The sequence below is a fragment of the Arachis ipaensis genome, chromosome B7 (genome assembly GCF_059453495.1).
Source record: "Arachis ipaensis isolate K30076 ecotype BB chromosome B7, ASM5945349v1, whole genome shotgun sequence".
NCBI classification, from domain to species: domain Eukaryota; kingdom Viridiplantae; phylum Streptophyta; class Magnoliopsida; order Fabales; family Fabaceae; genus Arachis; species Arachis ipaensis.
In genome coordinates, this window is record NC_142442.1 from 882,850 (window position 1) to 905,117 (window position 22,268).

The 22,268-nt window shown below is 35.4% G+C and overlaps 3 protein-coding genes across 12 annotated transcripts; 1 reads left to right on the forward strand and 2 right to left on the reverse strand.

Moving 5' to 3' along the window:
* Positions 1 to 412: 412 nt before the first annotated feature.
* On the reverse strand, positions 413 to 8,917 carry LOC107608945 (uncharacterized). Of its 2 annotated transcripts, none has more exons than XM_021106841.2 (9): positions 8,753 to 8,917; positions 8,395 to 8,638; positions 5,044 to 8,108; positions 4,209 to 4,509; positions 3,312 to 3,958; positions 2,142 to 2,832; positions 1,839 to 2,041; positions 1,422 to 1,695; positions 413 to 1,331 (listed from the first exon to the last, which is right to left on the reverse strand). In XM_021106841.2, exons 3-9 carry the CDS (start codon positions 8,080 to 8,082, stop codon positions 802 to 804), a joined length of 5,685 nt encoding a protein of 1,894 aa, XP_020962500.1. In that variant the 5' UTR covers positions 8,083 to 8,108; positions 8,395 to 8,638; positions 8,753 to 8,917; the 3' UTR covers positions 413 to 801. The 2 variants fall into 2 exon arrangements, with proteins under 2 accessions (XP_020962500.1, XP_088349167.1); XM_088493041.1 differs by having other exon boundaries at positions 5,044 to 8,065; positions 8,753 to 8,913.
* Positions 8,918 to 9,139: 222 nt separating this feature from the next.
* Positions 9,140 to 10,020, forward strand: LOC107608014 (thiamine-phosphate synthase). Of its 2 annotated transcripts, none has more exons than XM_016309907.3 (3): positions 9,140 to 9,233; positions 9,313 to 9,527; positions 9,640 to 10,020. In XM_016309907.3, the coding sequence occupies exons 2-3, from the start codon at positions 9,360 to 9,362 to the stop codon at positions 9,844 to 9,846; spliced, it is 375 nt and encodes a 124-aa protein (XP_016165393.1). In that variant the 5' UTR covers positions 9,140 to 9,233; positions 9,313 to 9,359; the 3' UTR covers positions 9,847 to 10,020. The 2 variants fall into 2 exon arrangements, with proteins under 2 accessions (XP_016165393.1, XP_016165394.1); XM_016309908.3 differs by having other exon boundaries at positions 9,159 to 9,233; positions 9,319 to 9,527.
* A 374-nt stretch (positions 10,021 to 10,394) lies between these two features.
* On the reverse strand, positions 10,395 to 19,799 carry LOC107609331 (disease resistance protein At4g27190-like). 8 transcript variants are annotated; one of them, XM_088493042.1, is made up of 8 exons: positions 19,573 to 19,799; positions 18,277 to 19,179; positions 16,203 to 16,356; positions 12,885 to 15,842; positions 12,044 to 12,761; positions 11,788 to 11,945; positions 11,505 to 11,636; positions 10,395 to 11,325 (listed from the first exon to the last, which is right to left on the reverse strand). In XM_088493042.1, exons 4-8 carry the CDS (start codon positions 15,819 to 15,821, stop codon positions 10,585 to 10,587), a joined length of 4,686 nt encoding a protein of 1,561 aa, XP_088349168.1. In that variant the 5' UTR covers positions 15,822 to 15,842; positions 16,203 to 16,356; positions 18,277 to 19,179; positions 19,573 to 19,799; the 3' UTR covers positions 10,395 to 10,584. The 8 variants fall into 8 exon arrangements, with proteins under 8 accessions (XP_088349168.1, XP_088349170.1, XP_088349172.1 ...); XM_088493044.1 differs by having other exon boundaries at positions 18,277 to 18,428; positions 19,024 to 19,799; XM_088493046.1 differs by lacking the exon at positions 18,277 to 19,179.
* Between the last annotated feature and the right edge of the window lie 2,469 nt (positions 19,800 to 22,268).

Sequence of the window (22,268 nt, forward strand, 5' to 3'; positions counted from 1 at the left end):
ACCAATGTGTCGCAATAGAATGCATGGTCACGACACAATGACATCTTTAGATGTATGTGTTAGGCCTGTGATAACCAACATATTTAGATTCATGTGTTAGACCTGCGACAACCAACGTAAAACTTCATCACATCCTAATGCATGGACAGTTGGACACAACACAATAACATCTTTAATCCATTTAGTTGACCCAACTAGTAGGAAAAGACTTTGTTAAGAAAGTAAGTAGGCCCAAGACTAACATAAATAGGCTGATTTGTTCCAATTATTTTACAAGTATTCTTTCCTTTCCTTTTTTTAACAATTAAACAAAATGACTACATCAAAAGCTTGTCACTAGTAGCATAATTAGTGTTGTAACATAGCTAATAACAAAATAGAGATATGCTCATCTAAAATAAACACAAGGACAAGCACATAAGTCATCATATTTTATTATTTTCACATTCAGAATATACATTAGTTACATTCACTCATCTATATTTATCATGTCTTAAATAATAACCCAGGTTCAATAAAGACTGTCATTAGAGTAGCAGCTTCTGTCATCAACACATAGGTAGGGAACCACAAAATATAGTAGCATAACAATAACAAACCAAGCCAAGCCAAGCCAAGACACAATATTTGAAGGGGTATTTTTGTGAAAAAGAAAGCCAAGCCAACTTCCCTCCCACTTCTGCCCATTATCGGGAAGAAACAAGAAAGATTTTCGACCCTCTTTCTCTTGAAACAAAGAAAGTCTCTGTTTCTTGAAGAGAAAGTAACAATTCCAAACAAACAAATTAAAGAGCAACATGATTAAAGTTGAAACAATGGATAATTCAAGGTGGCGAGAATGTTGGCTTCCTGAGCCTCTGTTTCTTGTAGAGAACGTAACAAGGGTTCCATCTCAGTGGACAATTCAGCAAGTTCAGAGTGGAGGGCATTCACTCTATCCTGAAGCGGCTCCAACTTAGAAAGAACCTGTTGTTTATCTGCAAGAAGTTTATCCAAGCTTGACAAGGAAGAAACCGGCAAAGAAGTGGCAACCCTGTCCTCCAAATCACTTAACCAGCCTTTGTTGAAAGGAAAACATCCAACGAGGCGAATGAGATCCAAGAATTCAGCATGCTTGTCGCCAACAAGAGACAATAGAGGTTGAGTAGATAGAAAAGACACAAGCCTATGAAGTGATGAATAGGCAAAGCCTTTAAAAATCAAAGAGGAGTTATCAATGGTGAGACGCATCGAAGGCTGAGCAGTTAAGAAAGAGCTCAAAGTTGCAACACATTCAGCACGCAATTCACCAGCTTCAACTAAAGAATTCAGCTCCTCTACAATGGATGTATCTGGCAAAAAACTCTATAAAAGATGAGAGGGGACAAGAAGGAAGGCAAGTGGAAGAAGAGATAGAGCATAGTGAAATGAAAATTCTTTACCGTTAGAGCATTGAGTAATACAGACACTGCAAGAATGCTCTTTCTCCTGGTGCTGCCTGTCAAGAACATAAGAACAACGTGGTTCAATAAAATCCTTTTTGTTCAACTCCTCTCTCTTAGGTTCTTCATGCTCTTGTCCATAAGAGATCTCCTTTTCTTCTAGATTCTTGCTCTCACACCTTTCGTGGTACTGATTCTGAGAACTTCCCTCTTTGTTTATGTTCTCACTCTTATGCTCCTTGTCTTCAAGCCTAGAAGCATTGACAAATTCCCTCTACAATTCCAAAGAGGTAATGCTTTATTAGCAATTCAATGTTGTTGATATTACCTCTTATTGTTTCTAGTTTAATTTGTTCTTCACATACTGATGCCCAAGTTTTGAAGGGGAAAAGTGAAAAAGAAAAATACAATATGAACCTGTGTCAAGTCAGCTTGAGGAATCTGCTCCAATGATTGTAACTCTCTTGACCCTTTGTTTTCTCTGCCTGATGTGAGAATCTCATCTGATTCATTGGCTCTGCCTCGGCTTTCAGATGCTGGTTGATGTTGAACAGTTTCTTTATTTACAATATCATTTATGCAGAGTAATTCGCTAAGCACGAAGAAATTAATTACGTTGTCTGCAATACAAAGATTATTAGAATTATGGAAATGATAAGAGGGCCAAACCATCAAGAGAATCAATAGTCCAACCAAAACAAGTGCATAGTGAATGCATACCATGATAATAACTTCGCAACATCTCCTCTGCAGTAGTTGTGGAAGTAAGTGTGAGTTTTGGACAATTGTGCACAAGAAGATTATCCAGACTGTTAAACTCTATCCCTTGAGAGATGTTACATAAGTTTGGCAGTTGCATTAATATTACATGTTTCAGTTCTGGAAGCAAAGCCTCGACCACCCTTCCATTCCTATCCCCCACATCTTGTTCACATTCTCGAAATACTTGCTCGAGGCAGGGATTTTGTTTTATGATCAAATACTCTAGTTGTGGAAACTCGTGGGATGCAGAAAGATGGAACATATGCTTCAATTTGTTGCAGTGAGTGATAAGAAGTAACTTTAGCTTTGAGAAGGACACTTTTTTGGATTCAGGGTTTGGTGCAACTTCGTAATTTTCATCCTCCTCAATGATTTGCTCCAATTCATGACACTGTATTACTACTAGGATCGTCAATTGAGGTAGGCTTCTCAACACACAGGGAGAGAATATGACCTTCAGCTTTTGACAACCCAAAATGTATAGCAAAGTAACATTTTGGAGGGTCACAAAGTGTTTGGCACCCTTCCATATGTACCATGAGGTCATTTCTTGTCTGTTGATGGGAACTTCATCCAGATGAAAATTGCCTTCTATTTCGGAGTTGTTCCAAATAGACTCAGATCCTGACATTTTCCCATTTGTTTTATCCTGTAAAAGCATACTACTCATCAGCACTGATAGTACAGCAAAGAGGAAGGGAAAGAACTCAAAGTGGTAGCTATTAAATGACACTACAACACATATTATACAATAAAATCCTAATGGCTGGGTTTTGACTTCTTTAACTTACAAAACCACTAAATAGTGAGACTTTTATGGATGAATAGTCTTGATCCAACCTCCATAAATTTTGGCAGTCTAGCAAAAATTCTTTCAAATAATTCTATTGTCATTCTCACTTATTGTATTGGTGACTTCCCAATACGGGAAACTTCTATAAACAGTTAATTAGAATGACATGCAAGGTATATGAATAATCATCAGAAAATAAAAATATGGTTTAAAGTTTAAACTAATGGCATGCATAACACCAAAAAGAAAAAATAAAGAAAAAGAAAAAGAAGAGGAGGAAGAAATATAAAGAGGATGAGGGACAGTGAGTGAGGAAGATATTGGTGGAGTCATACAAATCCAGAACCATGATTGCGACTTGAATGTGAAGAGTTTTTTCCTTTTTGTGTCTGTGATTGTGTAGCTCCTGAATGAACCATCCTATTGTTGACAGACAGGGTAGACAACCCAACATTATCCATGACAGTCTGTTGCAGACATGAGCACGTGGCATAATAACTGCCCGAACAAACGTTGATCATATTTGGTAAATCGAAGAGTGCCATTTTTTCCAAAGCAGGAAGCTCAATTTGGACATTTTCTTGATGATCATTAGAAGAATGAACACGATCGTTAATATTTTCACCAAATATATATCTCAACTGAGGAACATGTCGTATTTCGACTTCTTGCAGCTCCATTAGGCCTTGAGCAAAGGATACATGCAGTATATATTCCAATGAGTGACAATTCATAACATTGATCCTTTTCAATCTTGGAAACATTGAAGCATAACTCTGCGGTTCGTAATCTTCCGGAGTTATTTCCTCTATATTTCCATGAGCAATTTCAGAAGTTACTACATATTTCAACTCATGGCAATCGGCTATCATCAATTCTTCCAATGAAGTCAAGCTAATAGCTGTGGATGGTTCAAACAATGTTTGTAGCATCAAACAAGATCTTAATATCACACTTTTGAGATTGCACAGATTGAATGGTCCTGGAAGACGGGAAAAATGAAGGAATTCAAAATTGCTTCGCAGATGAGTTACAATTCGATATGGTATCAGGTATATTGCTTCACTGATTGTTAAGTAGACCGTCTATTAACTTAGATCTATGCTTAATATTTCAAGCACTAAGTACATATATAAAGTGAACTTCATATACTAAGTATTTTTTCCCCTCTAAAGACATTTCCAAAAGGACATACGCAAAAATCACACGTGAAAATAGCGTGAAATACTTACCAAATTTGTAGTTCACAATGGAAACTGATGGCGGGAAATTTTCCACTTGATTAGATTCCAAATGAAAATCTAGCAAGTATTGAAACTCTCCTTCATTAGTGTTTCCACTTACCACCATTTGCTCAAGATTTTGGGGATTCATGGATTGTGTAAGAGCATTGTATATACAGCCTAGCTTTTGTAAACATTTCATCAATGGATCTTGCTCCTTATCAATGAATCGATCTGCCACCTCAAGTACGGCTTTTAACTCACACTCCTTCATTCTTATCTCATATAAACTTGAGTCATTGCCTTTTATCTGTTGTTTAATGTAGTTAATAAAGATTTAAAAAGAAAAATTCATCACATAATTTCAGCAGTAAACAACCATAATCATATTTTATGTAATTATTATTTATTGAAATACTATTGTTCTTCTCTCTTTTTGTTTTAGGAGTTGTGTAGGTTGTGTCTTGAGACTAGTAAATTCTTTATTAAAATGACACTCCAACATTTTTGACTGTTTAAAATGATAAATGCAGATAAAACAAATACATTCTAAAGATAACAGTACTAAAAATAATCTTGTTTTTGTAACAAGCTCTGTAATAAATGGAATCTCCCAGCTTACACTTATCGAATTATTTGCACCTTACTCTTAGTATGTCTTTAAGAAATTTGGTTTAAACTTTTTCCAGTTTTGGTTGTATTAATCATAAATGCATGCCAATAGAGTAATATGCATTGTTATATGTGGAGCTCCTCTTTTATACTGATTCCTACAGTTCCTGTCAAATTGTGCAGGTAGATAATCAACAAGTTGACAACGAAAGAAAAATTAAAGCAATTTTACCTCAATGATACTCTGGTCATCCTGTCTTCTCTTGGAACCAGCCATGCAATTATTGGCAGACTCAATGACAAACTCAGGACAATTCCGCAAAGCTACCTGATGTAGTGATTGCCATGTTGCACGGCAATTTCTTGGGCAAATGCTAATGATGTTTGGCAACTTAACAAGAGCAAGCTCTCCTAGACGTGGAAGATCAATCTTGAGTGCATTTTGGCTCTTCTGGGCTCCATGTTTGGAGTGGCCAAACACATGTTTCAACTCATTATTATCTTCTATTTCCAAGCATTCCAAATGTAGTAGGCCCTGAGCCAATGTGGCTGGGATTATGTATTCAATCTTCTTACACCCTCTAACTAATAGCCGTTTCAACTTTTGGAACACTAAACAGCCATCATCATCATTACTTGACTCAATTTCCTCATCATCATCTAATACATGCTTGATTCCATCACAGTACAATATTTCCAGTATTTCCAAGTGGCTCACACGAGCTGCAGCAAGCGTGAAGACAGATGTCAGCTTTTTACACTCAAACAATTTCAAGGCCGTTAGACTGCACAAATTCAGCTTCCAGTCAAATAATGTTCCTTGCAGTTGTGGACACTTTTTTATATACAGCTCCTCTAGTTTCACAAAAAGACCACTCCCATGCTGACCATGATATAAATATCTTAGCTTCTTCATCCGCTTGATTGTTAGCTTGCGCAACTCGGACAAGAGAGAACCTACTTCACTCAAATGTTTGCCAGTGTCAACCAAATGCACTATATCCTCTGATTTTTTTATCAGCAGCTCAATCCACCCATGGTTCATACCTCCTCCTCCTCCTTCAATTTGAAATATGCCAGGGATGATACTTTTGACATCTCCACGAATATTTGCTATATGCAGAATTTCTGCTTTCTTGGCCAAATTCCTGACTGCCACATTAGATGTGTCAAAACAACTAAGAAATAAGGTTCTGCCATGACTGAGACACTTTTGTTGATATTTTGAGAAGTATTTGCCCAGTCGTATTTGATACCTTTCCAGTGGTTGGGGGACACTGAACTTGCTGAAGAATTCAGGAGGGTCTTCATCTTCCAAATCCCATTCTGGCCTATCATCATTAATGTACAGTTCCTCAATTCGCGGGTGCTTTCCAATTACCTCAAATGGATTCCCTTCCATTTCACATCCTGATAAATTTAGCAATCTCAGGTTTGGTACTTGTGTGACTAGAACATCAATTAATTCAGGGAGAGAACAATTATGCAATGTAAGACTTTCAAGTTTTTTCATATCTCCCACAAACGAGATGTCAAATAATTCCCACCCACTTAGGAATAGAGAATGAAGGTCTGTCAGTGATTTGAGGGACATGGTTGACAATTCTCTTGTCTGATGGCCTTCCCAGCAAAGAATCAAAACTCTGAGACTTGCAATTCCTTTGAAAATTCCTTCTGATACTTCCGTATCTGTTTTTATGCATAAAAATTCAATACTAGAACAGTCCAACTCGACTGGAAATTGCTTGCACCACAGATATCTTATCGGAGTGCTATCCACCAAGTTTGCATTGTTTTCCATGACACACTCAATTGCCTTACCATCATTGCGCGCAATCCAACGGGCTACATCGCGAACTAAGTCATGCATTTTGACACAGTTTACTCCAACAGCATCTAACAATAAGCTGAAACTTAAAAGCTTATCCTTAGCTACAATTACTTTGTTTCTTGCCCCTTCAAATGTGACAACTTCTTCAACTAGGCCCACCCCTATTGCAATTCTGATTAAATCTTCAACTGGAATTTCAAAGTCTTCAGGGAATACAGAACATAACAAGAAAAGTGACTGTTCTACAGGGTCCAAGTTATCATAGCTGACACGCAGAATCTTGTAAGGATTTTGCAAACCTCCCTCAATGATCACAGGCTTACATCTTTTAAGATTATCCGACGCAACCTTCCAATCTGCTTCACCCTTGCCTTTCAAAGTGTTAGCTATAGCTACTATTGCCACAAGCAGTCCTTCACATTTATCTGAAATTTCTTTTGCCAATTTCTTCAAGGCATTAGAAGTGTCTTCAGTTATCTGTGCTTGAGTTTGGAAAAGTTTCCACGCTTCTTCAAGTTCTATGGTCTTCAATCGGATCTTCTTTTGGCAATCATTCAGAGAACAAACTGCTTCAGACCGTGTGGTGATGAGAACTTTGCATCCCCTGTGGTTCTTAAAGGAGGGAATTCCTATGGCTTCAAAATCAAGCCTATCCCATACATCATCCAAAATCAAAAGAACATTCTCATGATTTTCTCCGAAGAACTTGTCCAAGCATTGTGCTCTTTGAATTTCCTCTTTTTGAGGAAAATCAAACTGTAGCCAACTTGCAATTTTTTCTTGGATTCTTTGAATTTCCACAACACTAGACACAGGAACAAAGACTACTTCCCCAAAAAGCCCCTCTTCTTTTGCCTTTCTCCCAACTTCCATTGCCAATGTGGTTTTACCACATCCTGGCATCCCATACATGCCGACCATGTTAACAGTGTCATCATTTAGTGCCTGCATGAGTTGATCATAAGCAGATTGTGTGCTCTCAAACTTCAAACATCTTTCAGGAGAAAAGTATCTCAAGCCTGGAAGCGAAGCAAGCCGTTCAAACTGCGTATACTTGCTACCTTCTCCAATACACTTTTTAACATCCCCTTTGTTCTTTACTAACTTCTTCCCCAAGCGATATCGCCAAAACAAATTAGGACACTTTCCGAAACAATAAATCTTGTTTGTCCTTGTTTCTGTGAGTAAATTATCCACATCATTTGAAAGGTTGTTAGCTTGGTTGAGCCATTTGTGCATTAGTTCATCAGTCTTTTTCAGTTGCCGCTTTTGGTGATGAACATGTTCTTGGACACGCTTTTTTGTGTCCACAAGCATTTTGTCTTCATGTTCAAGGCCCTCAACAAGGTCGTGGAAGCAGCAAGGATAGCGTAATTCGTCTACTGCTCCACAGACCAAGTCTCTTGAAATTGAAGCGGCAAAGCTGCTAACAAAATCCATCAATACTCTACTAAATGCAACTTCACCTGAACACGAGATGAAAGCAATAACTAATTTTGAGAGAAAAAATTTTGTGCAGCTTTGGTGAGTGATAATAATACTGAAAGGTAACCAAAACTAGAACTGAAGAACCTGATTTCCTTGTAATAAGATTTAGCTGTTTCTTTTTTATAAATGAATCAAACAAAGACACGGTTTCATATCATACATTATAAAAATGGCCGCTTCAGTTTTCAGGATCAGTACACATCAACAACCAGTATGGAATGTGAAAACAGAACGAACAAACTAACAGTAAAATAAATTAATTACCTTGTTGACTTTCCAACACAAGGTTGACTCAAACCTCTAGCAGCAAACAGCAATCATCGAATTCGAATGAGAAGAATATAAGATAATCCTCATTATTGCGTCAATATGGATATTGGAAATCCTGCATCTGCATCTGCATGCACTTTCAACTTTGAAGTTTGAAGACACCACAGCAAACTTGACAAGTGAATGGGTGCAGCAGGGAAGTCACGTCTTTTCAACTTCCAACAATCACAAGTTCTCCCTGCAACCAATCAACAAACCAACAAAAGTTTTGGTTCAATATACTCAGTGGAATTGTAACTTCAGAAATAAGAAGCCTTTTTCATGATTAACTGATTTGTGTGTTAAAGTTTACCTTGTTTTGTTGCGTTTCCAACACAAGCTTGAAGGTTCTAGATAGATCAGAGTGTTCCCTCTTCAGTTCATTCTCTTTCATTAATCAAGTTCCTCCAGTTTAGCAATGATTGTGTTTGTGAAGGTCATTGAATGATCCATTTCTTACTCAAATTAACAACCAAACAAAAGTAGCATAATAACTACAATTCTATCTTCATGCAAGACCGTGGGACAGCGTTGACTCCTTAGTCAATGCAATGGTTTGATTTTTCATTTTTCTTTTCTTTTTCTGGTGGGCTTGAGTCGCGTTAGGCCCAATACTAACATAAATGGGCTTATTTGTTACCCAGTCTTAGGGGGTTATGTATTAGCCCACTAGGCCCAATATTAAACCGTGGAGCTAGCCATCTTACTCTTCCGGAACCCTCCACAGTCGAGAGTCCAGAGAAGAAGAAGAAGAAGAAGAAGAAGAAGAAAAAACAGCACAACACTGAACACAGGTAAGCTCATTTCCGATGAGATTAGAAAAATGTTATCAAATTCAGTATTTAGATATAATTATATAAATGTTGGTGATAGTGACAGTGTGGTAGAATCAATTTGAGAAGAAGAAGAAGAAGAATAAAATGTTTGGGACGGCGGTGAGATTCTTAGCTAAGAAATCGAAGCCGAAGATGGGACCTATAGCGATGAAGACACCGCCGGAGCAGAGGAACACCATCACCGCCATCCTCTACGATATCGTCAAGGAGCATGGTCCAATCACTGTTTCCAACACCTGGGAGCGTGTCAAGGTAACTAACTGTAACTAACTAACTAACTAACTAACCATTCCAATAATCCTTGTTATTGATGTGAGTAGTGATTATTTTATATATATGAATGAATGCATATTCGTGTTATCAGGAAGTAGGCTTGAAAGATTTAACGAGCAAGAATCACATGAAGATAATGCTGAGATGGATGAGGGAGAGGCAGAAGCTTCGTCTTCTTTGTAACCATGTTGGTGCACACAAGCAGTTCCTATACACTACTTGGTTTATAGATCCTGCTGCTGCTACTAAGCCAACACCATCAACTCTTCCTTCAAAGCAAAAGCCCTCTCCAAGTTAGTCTTTCTTCTCTTCTTAGGAGGAAGAACAATAGTGTATGAATGTTTCAACATAAAGGTTGCAAGTTATTGTATTTTCTTTGCAAACATTTTTGTTCAGATCATTGTAGGCTTTCTAGAGATTTGAAACAAGTTCTAAGTGTTTCATGAATCATGAGTGCTATTGGTTTATATAGGTGCATACAAAGTTAGTGGAAAGCTTAACTAGAGAAACATACCTTAAGCAAGCACTATTGTTTGCTTAAATTTGATGAGCAAAATAATGGCTAAAATTTGCAAAATCATATCTTTGAAGTTGCTGGCTGACAAAAGAAAGTCTTTGCTGCTAATGAACTTCACTACTAAAAAATTTTCTAAGCATTTGCTGTATTGGTTCTATCCTTTGTGAACCGGTTCTTGAGTTTAATTTCTGCAATTAATCGTGGTGCTGTAATGGAGTTATTATGCATACAAAGACATTATTAACTGTGTTAGAAGCAACAAAATTTCTGGCACTATGCAAGTGTTTCTTCTTGAAAAAGAAGACATTCATTTTTAACAGGAAGTGGAAGACCATTACAAGTGAAAGTTTTGGATTATTCAAACCATTGGGAAGTGTACTTGACTTCAAACAACAAGCATTACACCAAATCAGTAGTTATAAAAAAAAATAGATACTAAGTACAGTAATAAAGGAGGAATATACATTTGGAAAATTCACAAAGAAAATAAAAGCAGAAATAAACGATCATGAAGAATCCTTAAGAGGGTCTTCTGGCAACCATGTGGTTAAGCTGAAATTGACTACACAAAGCTGACCATTTATAATTGATCTCAAATAATTGCTGCTTAGCTTTTCTTTGATATTCCACCATTTGGGGAATGTCTCTCCTCACACTCTCAGATTCCTTTTTCACCCTTGTACTTTCGAAAATGCATTGCTTCTTTTCCTCTTCAAGAGATGACAGTTCAGCTTCACAGTCTTCTATTTCTTTCCCCAGCCTTATGATTCCTTCCTTCACAGTTTCTTCCATCTCATAGGCTTTCTCGTTTTGATAACTCGGCTCTTCCATAATGCATCTCTTCTTTTCTTCAAGCACTGCAAATCTATGCGTGGCAGCAAAGGCTTGTTTAAAGGACCATAGAATGCTTGGAAATTCTTGGTGTAAGGAGTCTATGACTGCTTTAAGTCCACTTGATAGAGTCTCATCTTCTAGAGGAAGGTGAGACAAGAATTTAAGAGCAGTTAGAAGGCGAAGACAGTTAGCCTCAGAACTAGCTATGTCCTTCAGAGGCATCTTTAGAGATTCTTCTACATCGGCAACGACCTTCTCCACCAAATTATCATCGGTTACAGGATGTTTTTCTGCGAGAACAGAAACAGAAGGTGCAATTTTTCGGTCATTGTTGTCATCCTCCCCTATTTGGACTAAACTGATGGGAACATCATACTCGGAGTCTCTAACAATTACAGGACGATGCTCATTATTTTTATTTGTTGGCTGTGAAGAATAAGAAGAAAAGAGTAACAGAAAAAAGCATCAGCGTTAGTCTCATCAATTTGCTAGGAAGCAACTTTCGTATTATTGCAACAATATATTCACTAAAAATTTGATAAATAATAAATCGAAACAAGTTGAACAAGAATATTCAACATCAAAATTGCATAAAATGAACTTACATGTGAATATGATTTATGCCGAGAATTAACTAACTGGTCTGACTTTGATCTAGCTGATTGTGAATGATTTGAGAGGGTTACTGTCTTGTCATTATGTGAAGTAGCTCCTTCTCCAATGTCTCTCCTAATACTCTATTCAAAACCAAAACAAACGCAACGCAAATATACGAAACAAGGTCAGTTACAGTTAGCATCACAATTTACATTAAAATAATATGTTCAATGTTTCTTCATATCATTCTACACCAATTATTCACTTACAAGGTTGTGTTTCATTGTATACCTGATGAATTTCCATAGTGCTTCTGGTTTCATCTTCCGCGCCAACTGGAAAGTATGTAGTGACTTCCTTAGTAGGATCCTCAACTCTGCTATCTGATTTAATAATTTCACCTACCATCTTGACTAACTTCCACCTATAAAACTCATCAATTTCCAAATCTTCCAAAAAGAAATTATATCAGGGCTCTATCAGATAATGAACCTCTTGGTGGCAAAAAAATGCATAACAAAGTATGGTATTGGAGAAGAATACTTACCTTTGTTCAATTCAGAAAGTTTTCCTTCAAACTCCTCAAGCGTAGGAAATGATGAAGTCAAAGAGAGTTTTGGACAATCATGGACAACACGAAGCATTAGACTGGGCAATTCAATCTCTTGGCAAAGACTGGATAGATAGGTTAGCACTGCAAGCTTAAGCTTTGGTAGCTCAATTTTCGCCTTTCCGTTCTTGTCACTGATCAGTGCTTCTAGCTCACTGGCACCCCATATGATGAGCAACTTTAGATTGGGAAGATCATTTGATGCAGACACACAAAACAGACGTTTTAAGTTGTGACAATTGTTGACAAAAAGTGCAGCTAGTTTCGGGAAGCATGGCTGCGGATGAAAACGATTCGACCACCTTTTACTCTCCACATCCTCTTCAATGATTTGCTTTAAGGCTTGGCATTCTGTTATCTCTAGTCGCTCCAATTCGGGTAGGTATCGCAGAGCAGAAACAGGAAAGATTACCTCAACCTTTTCACATCCATATATTTCTAATTTCTTGAGATGTTGAAAGGCAAAGGAGTTTTCCAGACCAACACAGATATACTTCATTCGACATAGATAAAGCACTCGTAGGTGTTGCAAACTCAAGCTGATTGGTTGTCCATGCGTATCCACCCGATCAAGGTTAAAAATACTTTCCATGTTGGAGTTGTTTATCACTAGAGATTTTGAAGTCAGGAACTCCTTCTCAATGATCCTAACGTCCTATAATCATGAGATATAAATGTGAAAGCGCGAAAAAGAAAAAGTATAACTAACAAGGAAAAGAAATGAATTAATAAATTCACAGGTAATGGCAGATTACTCTTAATGACATGTTAATCCTACCTTCCAACGATTAGCCTTGGATGAATTGACAGCTATATCAAACTTTGGACAATCCCACAGATAAAACTCATACAGAGATGGCAATGTTGCAGAACAATGTTGGGGGAAAATGCTAACCATATTCGAGTTGGAAGTAAGTTGAAGCTTTTCAAGAGCAAGAAGCTCAATATCAGGTTCACTTTGATTGTGACCTTGGTGCATGCTTTGTCCAAACACTTGTTTCAACTCACCACATCTGGAAATTTCCAGAGACTCCAACTGTACAAGGCTTTGAGCAAAGGCAACTGGAATTGTATATTCCAGCATTGAACACCCATTGATTCGAAGCTGCTTCAATTTTGAGAACACCAAAATGTCATCTTCTCTGTTAATCTCCTTAACCTCTGTGTCTTCATCTGCCATTATGTACTTCAGTCCATCACAAGACACTATCTCTAGTTTTTCCAGCTGTATCAAATTTCGAGCAACCGCACGAACGAAGAGACATGCTAAAACTGGACATTTGTAGATATATAGTTGCTCTAAGTTCTTGAAAAGGCCAACCAGAGGCATACCATGGTATAATGCTGCTAAGTGCTCCATACGTTCGATTGCCAGTTTGCGCAACTCGGAAAAAAGAGCTCCTACTTGTTTATAATGGCTGCGAGTATCTACCAAACACTCTATCGTCTCAGAATCACGTAACCAAAGCTCAGTCCACCTGTAATTCATAGCTCCTCCACTTTCTATTTGAAATATGTCAGGGATGATGTTTTTCCCACCTGCTTTTATATTTGCTAGGAGCAGAACATCTGCTTTTTTGGCCAAATCCACAACTGCTGCATTTGATGTATCAAAATAACTAAGAACTAAAGTTCTATGACCACTGAGAATTTCTTTCTCATAATCTTCGAATTCAGGTCCTAACTTTATCTGATACCTCCGCAATGCTTGAGGGACACTAAATTTTTTTAAGAACTCTGCATGTTCTCCAATATCAAAACCCCATTCATAATCATAGAAGTACAGTTCTTCCAACAGTTGTTGTCTTCCAATCACTCCTAAAGGATCAGTTTCAATGTCACACTTTGACAAATGTAGCAATCTCAAGTTTGTCAATTGTGTAGTTACAACATCAGGTAATTCAAAGAATGAACAAAGACACAACGTAAGACTTTCAAGTTTCTTCATGCAGCCTATAGATGAGATATCACCTAATTCCCACCATTCTAAGAACAGACAGCGAAGGTTCAACAGCGATTTGAACGAGGCGATTGATAGCGCTCTTCGGTGAGTACCTTCCCAGCAAAGAGACAAAACTTTGAGGCTTTCCAATCTTTCAAAAATTTCATCTGAAATGTGCAGATCTGTTTTTATGCAGAGAAATTCAATACTAGAACAATCCAAATCAATTGGAACTTCCTTACACCACAAATATTTTATGGAATTGGATTCAAAAGTCACATCCTTTTCCAAGGCACACTTCACCACCTTATTCTCTTCCTTTGCAATCCAGAGGGCTATATTGCGAACTAAATCATGCATTTTGACACATTCTCCCTCATCATTGTCGTGCGACAATGACAACAAACAAGAACTTATTAGCATATTCTTCGCTGCACTCACTTCGTTCCTTGCCCCTTCAAGTGATCTAACTTCTCCAACTATGCCCAACCCTATTGCAATTCTGATTAAAGTTTCCACTGGGATGTTAAAATCTTCAGGGAACACAGAACACAAGAAGAAAAGTGACTTGGCTTCTTCAGTGTCCAAATTATTATAGCTTACTCGCAGGCAATTGTAAGGATTTTGCAAACCTTTTTCGATATTCACTGGAATTGATCTTCTTAGTCTGTCTAATGCGACCCTCCAATCATCTTCGGCCTTGCCTTTCAAAGTCCCTGCCATGGCAGCAATAGCAACAGGTAACCCTTTACATTCATCTGATATCAGTCTTCCCAATTGCTTTAGATTATTATCCATGTCTAGAGATATGTTTGCTTGCTTTTGAAAAAGAAACCATGCTTCTTCATCAGTTAAAGTTGCTAAGTGAATTATTCTTTGGCAATCCATCAAACCACATACTGTTCCGGAACGCGTGGTGATCAGAACCTTGCAGTTTCCATGATCCTCACCCGAAGGTATTCCTATTTCACCAAAATCAAGCAATTGCCACACATCATCCAAGATCACAAGGGTACTCTCATCATCAAGAGTTAGTCTCTGGCTCAAACGTTGGGCTCTCTCCCTATCTCCATCTTCTGGAAACTCAAACTGTAGCATACTAGCAATCTTATCTTGGATTTTTCGAACTTCGACCTTACTTGACACAGGCACAAAAAGCACCTTATCAAAAAGATGCTCAGTTTCTGCAGTCCTCATAAGTTCCAATGCCATGGTGGTTTTACCACAACCTCCCATGCCATACAATCCAATAGTAGTAACCTTGTCATCTTTAAGTGCTTCCATAAGTTGCTCATAAGGATATTGCATACTATCAAATTTCAAACGTTTTGCTGCAGAGAGATATAGAGTGGGCGGCAGCGAAGCTACACGTTCAAATTGCATATACTCTTTACCTTCTTCAATACACTTTTCAATTTCCTGTTTTTCCTTTGATAATTTCTTGGCAAGATGGTATCTCCAAATCCAATTTGGACAAAGTCCAAAACAACAGCTCTTGTTTGTTCTTGCTTTTTTGAGCAGATCCTCTACATTGTTTTTGAGAGGGCTGGATCCCTCTAACCATGCATCAAAAACTTCAGTATTCTTTATTGCTTGTTTCTTTGCATGTTTAACACGGTTTTTTACACCATTCCTTGTTCTTATCAATACGTCTTCCTTTCGTTCTATGTCGTCGACAAAATTGTTGAAGCAACAGGGATAGCGCAATTCATCAACTGCACCACATGCCAAATCTCTTGCAATGGAAGAGGCAAAACCAATAAAGCAATCCATCAAGACTCAGCTAAATGCAACCTGACTTGAGCACAAGAGATGAACTTGTCATGTGATGTAGCAACTACACACAATATTGGAAAGTGACTGATGTGCTAGAAAAGATCATTTTTTGTTTTCCTCAAAAATACACATTAGCAGAAGTGGATTCAGCTTCTCACATTTTTATTTTTCATTTGAAAGCTCTATTAACATATTTGAAAATAAAGATCTAAATATAGTCACCAAAAAAAAAGATCTAAATATGTCTTTACACCTTATTAACTAGTCTTTGATCATTACATAAGAATTCTGGTTTTAGTTTATATACAAAAACACACCCTGTCTTAGCTCCCTATATGCTAAAAAAACATGAAGTAACTTAGTTTGTGTTAAACCTACCTTGTTTAGTTGACTTTCCAACACAAAATTAACACTTCCAAGTAGTTCAGTGTTCCCGTTGCTCCAATCTCAAGCAACAATCAGAGAATATGGTAATCCTCAGTCTTTGATCACTTCCTTGCAATAAGCTTCGATGTTCATGAAAACCATATCACTGTGCATAGAATATTTGGAATACTATGACACTAATTATTAGAGATGTCATGAATTAGTTAGTTAGGTAGTTAGCTATCTATTAATTACAAGTTGGTCCACTCTTATATATGGTTCATAAATCATAACAATGACTTGTATTATTAATAATCTTCTCATTATTAAGTACTGATATTCACTTGGTAGCCTTTTAACTCAAGTATTTCTTGCTCTCTTACAATTACCACGGATTTCAACATGGCAATGTCAAAGGCATTAAAATTGTATCACTTGGTAGCCTTTTAACTTATCTTCCAACATGCAAGGCAGCAACCATAGAAATTCTCACTCAAGGTCAGTTATAGTTAATAATACGCGTGTTTGGCATCATTTAAAAAAAAAAACTTTTAATTAATTTCTCGAAAAGTTCATTCACGGTTTTTTGAAGAAGTAAAAATATTCGATAAGTCATTCTATCACTTTCCTAAAAAAATTGACTTCAAAACAAAAAAAAATCTACTTTTATTCTTGGCTCTTTGAAAATATTTTCTGTTTCTGTTGGAAATACTAGTCCTCTACCACCATTTTCACATAAGGTTTCATCTCTTAGAAATACTGTCCTTTCACCACCATTTTCAACGTAATGATTCATCTGCTGTAGTATTGACCCTCAACGACCATTTTAAAACAAACCACCTACTATATATCTTTCTTCTAGTTATTTTTTTTTTTATCATTTTACCACTCTATTTTTATTATTAAATTTGTATTTAATTGTGTGTGGTATGAAATCTCAGTTTTAATTTTATTATTTTCACATGTGATTTTATTTTTATATAGCTTATTATTTTTATAGTTTGTTATAACAAGTTCTTGACCCTAATAAAGAAGGAGGCTAATAGGAGTAAAAAAAAATAAAAAAAAACAACAAAATATACATTGACACACATTTTATATTTATTTTTTATGTTCACCTACCATATCATACACAATAAAATAGCAAACACTAACTACACAATAATTTCTTTGGCATTGTCATCAAGATTATTGTAAATTAAAATTTTATTACTATTCACCACATACAAGAACACCGTTATGGTGAAGGTGAAGTAGAAGAACCAATTTTTAATGATATTACGTGGTAAGAACCAATTGTCTAAAAAATGGAACTAATAAGAGAGCAAATAAAGAATCAATTGCCTAAACGATTGTGATCTTAGTGATTAGGTTATGTAAACATTCAATTATGATCGTTATTTTAATTTTCATTTTCTTGTGTAAAAAAAAATTTGTATTTTTTGAGTTATTTATCCAAACGCTAAAACTTTAAAATAAATACTTTTATAACTAAAAATCTAAACACAAAATAATTTATTTATAAGTTGCTATTAGGGCTCGTTTGGGAAGCTTCAAAAGTAATTTTTTTGAGCTTTTGACTTATGAAAAGTAATAATATTAACGTCTCGTACAATTTTCAAAACTAAATTGCGGTTTTCTAAGAAGTTATTTAGGAGCTTATAGAGAAGTTAAAAAAATAACTTTTTTTCATAATATTACTACTTTTTATCATATTTTTATAAAATAAGCACTTTTAGAACTAAAAATCCAAACTTTTCTCATAATATTACTACTTTTTATCATATTTTTATAAAATAATCACTTTTAGAACTAAAAATCCAAACACAAAATAAGCACTTTTGGATTGTTTACTATCTGAAAGATAACACCAAAAAGAAAAAAAAAAAAAAAAGAGGGGGATGAGAAACACACCAATGACACCATTAGCAAGAGTGTTGCCTTAATTTGTGGCCGTCCAATGAATATGTAAGTTAGCACTCAGCCATGGAGTATTTAGCTTGAGAATTATATATTTTAACTATGCTATTACATAACATGATGAAATTCTTAAGTTAATAAAAGTTGCAAATTTAATAGTCATTACCTCTAATTTTTCACTACCAATTTTTACACTTTAGACGAAAGAATTCATAACTTGACCATTGGATTCACCTTCAGTTCTGTCAAGAGGGTTACAACACCGAAATTCTCTACCTCCTCAATTTTTTCCCCTCAATAACATTGCCTCTGAAGAAGCTGCATTTAAATTTGATTTCAGCCTTCATTTCATTGAATGAATTCTTTGCCAGTAAATAGTGGCCAGAAGTAGAGTTACAAAGTAGGCAGAGCCATCATCAAATGACAAATCTGCCCTGAGCCTCTTAACAAAGAGTTACACTTCCTATGGCAACAAGAAACTTAACCCAACAAGCAATCACTACTACTACATCTCGGTGTCTAGAAATAGAGATTAATGTTACAAAATAAAAAATTCATCCTCTAAAAAGACCAGTGGTTAATGCCTCATTGGTATCTGACCAAGTGGGACACAGTGTAACAGTTAAATCAAAAATATTGAGAACTTAGTATGCTAAAGTGCAACCCCCCAAATATTACTCCTCAATGCCCTAAAGAGCATCAGCTTCTTCAGCTTCTCACATTTTTATTTTTCATTTGAAAGCTCTATTAACATATTTGAAAATAAAGATCTAAATATGTCTTTACACCTTATTAACTAGTCTTTGATCATTACATAAGAATTCTGGTTTTAGTTTATATACAAAAACACACCCTGTCTTAACTCCCTATATGCTAAAGAAACATGAAGTAACTTAGTTTGTGTTAAACCTACCTTGTTTAGTTGACTTTCCAACACAAAATTAACACTTCCAGGTAGTTCAGTGTTGCCGTTGCTCCAATCTCAAGCAACAATCAGAGAATATGGTAATCCTCAGTCTTTGATCACTTCCTTGCAATAAGCTTTTCGATGTTCATGAAAACCATATCACTGTGCACAGATATATTTGGAATAGTATGACACTAATTACTAGAGATGTCATGAATTAGTTTAGTTAGGTAGTTAGCTATTAATTACAAGTTGGTCCACTCTTATATATGTCTACATAAGGTTCATAAATTATAATAGTGACTTGTATTATTAATAATATTCTCATTATTAAGTACTGATATTCACTTGGTAGCCTTTTAACTCAAATATTTCTTGCTCTCTTACAATTACCATGGATTTCAACATGGCAATGTCAAAGGCATTAAAAACTCTACTTAAGAAACTCAATCCAAGGACATTTTAAGCATAAACCAATGATATACCATTTTCATAGTACAAAACAGTAAAGTTGGTAAAGAAAACCGAACAAAAAGCTAATTGTGTTATAAGAACCTGGGTTTCTGCATGCGCTTTGAAGACACACGCTTGAGCTGACAACTATCACTTCTCTTCCAACATGCAAGGCAGCAGCCATAGAAATTCTCACTCAAGGTCAGTTACAGTTAATAAACAAACAAAAGCAGCCTAAGTCGACGACTTTGACAAGTCTTGGTCTGTCTATGACTATGTTTAACTAATTAATGTTAGTTCCACCCATTATCTTATCCTTGACCAAATGCAACCTTAATGTTTTATCATTGTCATGGCATGATTCTTGTCTTTTTATGATTTGTTTTTGGATGAGTTCACTTGAAATATGAACTTAGGCCCATCAGATATGGTTCACAGGCTTGTGTTTTTGGATTGTTCATTATTTGGAAGATAACACTAAAAAAGAGAAAAAAAAGGAGGAAGAGGAGATGAGAAACACACCATTGACAACAGTGTGGTAGTCCAATAAATATGCAAGTTAGCACTCAGCAATGGAGTATTTAGTTAACATAGATCATTCTATTGTTAAAAATTTAAAAAATGAAGGAATAATTTACATTACTATAATTTTTTTTATATTTAATAATAAAGTTCAAGTTATACAAAATTTGAAACTAAATACTTGCAACTTAAAAGCAATAATAAATTGGCTGAGAATAATATAAGATACATTTAAAAAGAACATAAAATCTAAGTATTTTTTTTATTTTTAAGGATCTATCTATCATTATAAAATTACGTAAATCAAATTATTATAAAAAATATTTTATGTAATGTAAAAATTAATTATTATATATATTAGTTAATAATTTTTATTACTTAAATTAATTGAATACTAATTTTATGTTTTTTAGTTTTAATTAACATATATGATATATCTAATATTTTTTTTTATTATTTTTGTGTCATTTCCGTGCGATGCACGGGTAGATGCACTAGTATTCCAATATTTATCGATAAATATGTGATAATTTTCCTACCTGATATCTTTGAGATTAATGAATGACTCTCATCGGTCATTACTTCGGTTGTTCACAACTTTTTTTCTAGAAATCTCAATTCTTTTATCTTCTAAAACATAAACAATATATCCTTTAAAACCATTTTGAAAGCCAATAAATATAGCCTTTTTGGCTCTTGGATCAAATTTTGATCTATTTACCATTAAGGTAGAAACAAAACATAAGCATCCAAAAACTTTAAGGTCATGATAATTTGGTGGATGATTGAATAAAATCTCAAATGGTGTTTTAAAATTAATTGCGGATGATGAAACTCTATTAAGTAAATAAATAGCATATTTAACAGCATAAGACCAAAAAGATGATGGTAAATTAGATAGAAACATAAGAGCACGAGCTATATTCAAAATATGTTGATTAGATAGAAACATAAGAGCACGAGCTATATTCAAAATATGTTGATACTTGCGTTCTACCCTTCCATTTTGTTGAGGAGTTTCAACACAACTACGTTGATGAATAATGCCCTTTGAAGCATAAAAATCAGGTAAAATAAATTCTGGTCCACTATCGGAACGAATAGTTTTGACTTTGGAGTTGAATTGTGTTTTAATTAAAGTAACAAAATTTTTTATTTGATTTTGTACTTCTCCTTTTGATTTTAATAAAGTAACCCATGTAAAGCGGCTAAAATCATCAACAATAGTAAAAAAATATTTATGATTATGAATAGAATTTTGTCGAAACAGACCCCAAATATCAAAATGTAATAAATCAAAACTTGCATTGGCTTTGTTAAAACTTTGAGAAAATGAAAGTTTCTTTTGCTTAGAAAGATGACAAATGTCACAAGCCTCATCATGATGCATAGAGATAAAAGGAAATTGTTTATGTAAATGATTAAGTCTTTGCCCAAAAAGGTGTCCTAAACGAAAATGCCATATATTAGAAGGTGTAATGGGTGGAGATTGGATGGAATTTATGGAGTGTGTAGTGGATAAATTTTTACCGAAATTGGGTTCAAGAAAATATAATCCCTCTCTCATTCTGGCCAAATCAATCGTCCCCAAATTGTTGCTCTGTAAAGTGCAAGAAGAAGATGAAAAAGTGAGTTCACATGTGAGTGCTGAAGTAATTTTTGAAACAGAGATAATATTAAAGTTGAAATGAGGTAAATAAAGAACATCGTGAAGAACCAAGGATGGTGAAAATTGAATGATGCCTTTATAAGAAACAGTAGTTTGAGAACCATTTGGTAAATGAACAATAATAGGAGAAATTTGTATGTAAGAAATAAACCAAGACAAATTTGATGCAATGTGACCTGTGGCACCAGAATCAATGATCCAAGTATTCAAGAATGAATCTCGATTTAAAGAATTGTTAACAGTAGAAAAAGTATTGAAAGAATAAAGATAATGAGTAGCTGGACTTGACAAAGGCTCAAGTTGGTTTGAAGGACAAGCTTCTTCATTGAAAGGAAGTGCCATGAAAGAAAAGTGTTGGGCTGACGAAAGGTTCAAAAGAGGCTCCGGATTAAGTTGCTGGTATGCTCTTTCTCCTTGATCCATGGATGTCAGCAGAGCTCAAGAGGAGCTCTGATACCATAATAAAACAGAAAGAATACGCAAAGATAATAAAATTGTGAAAGAATAATAATGAAAGAAAAGAAAAGATGAAGAAATTTTATTGATTGTTAATTGATTGAATTGTTCACTATGAATGTAAAACTAAGTATATATAGAGCATTGGCCT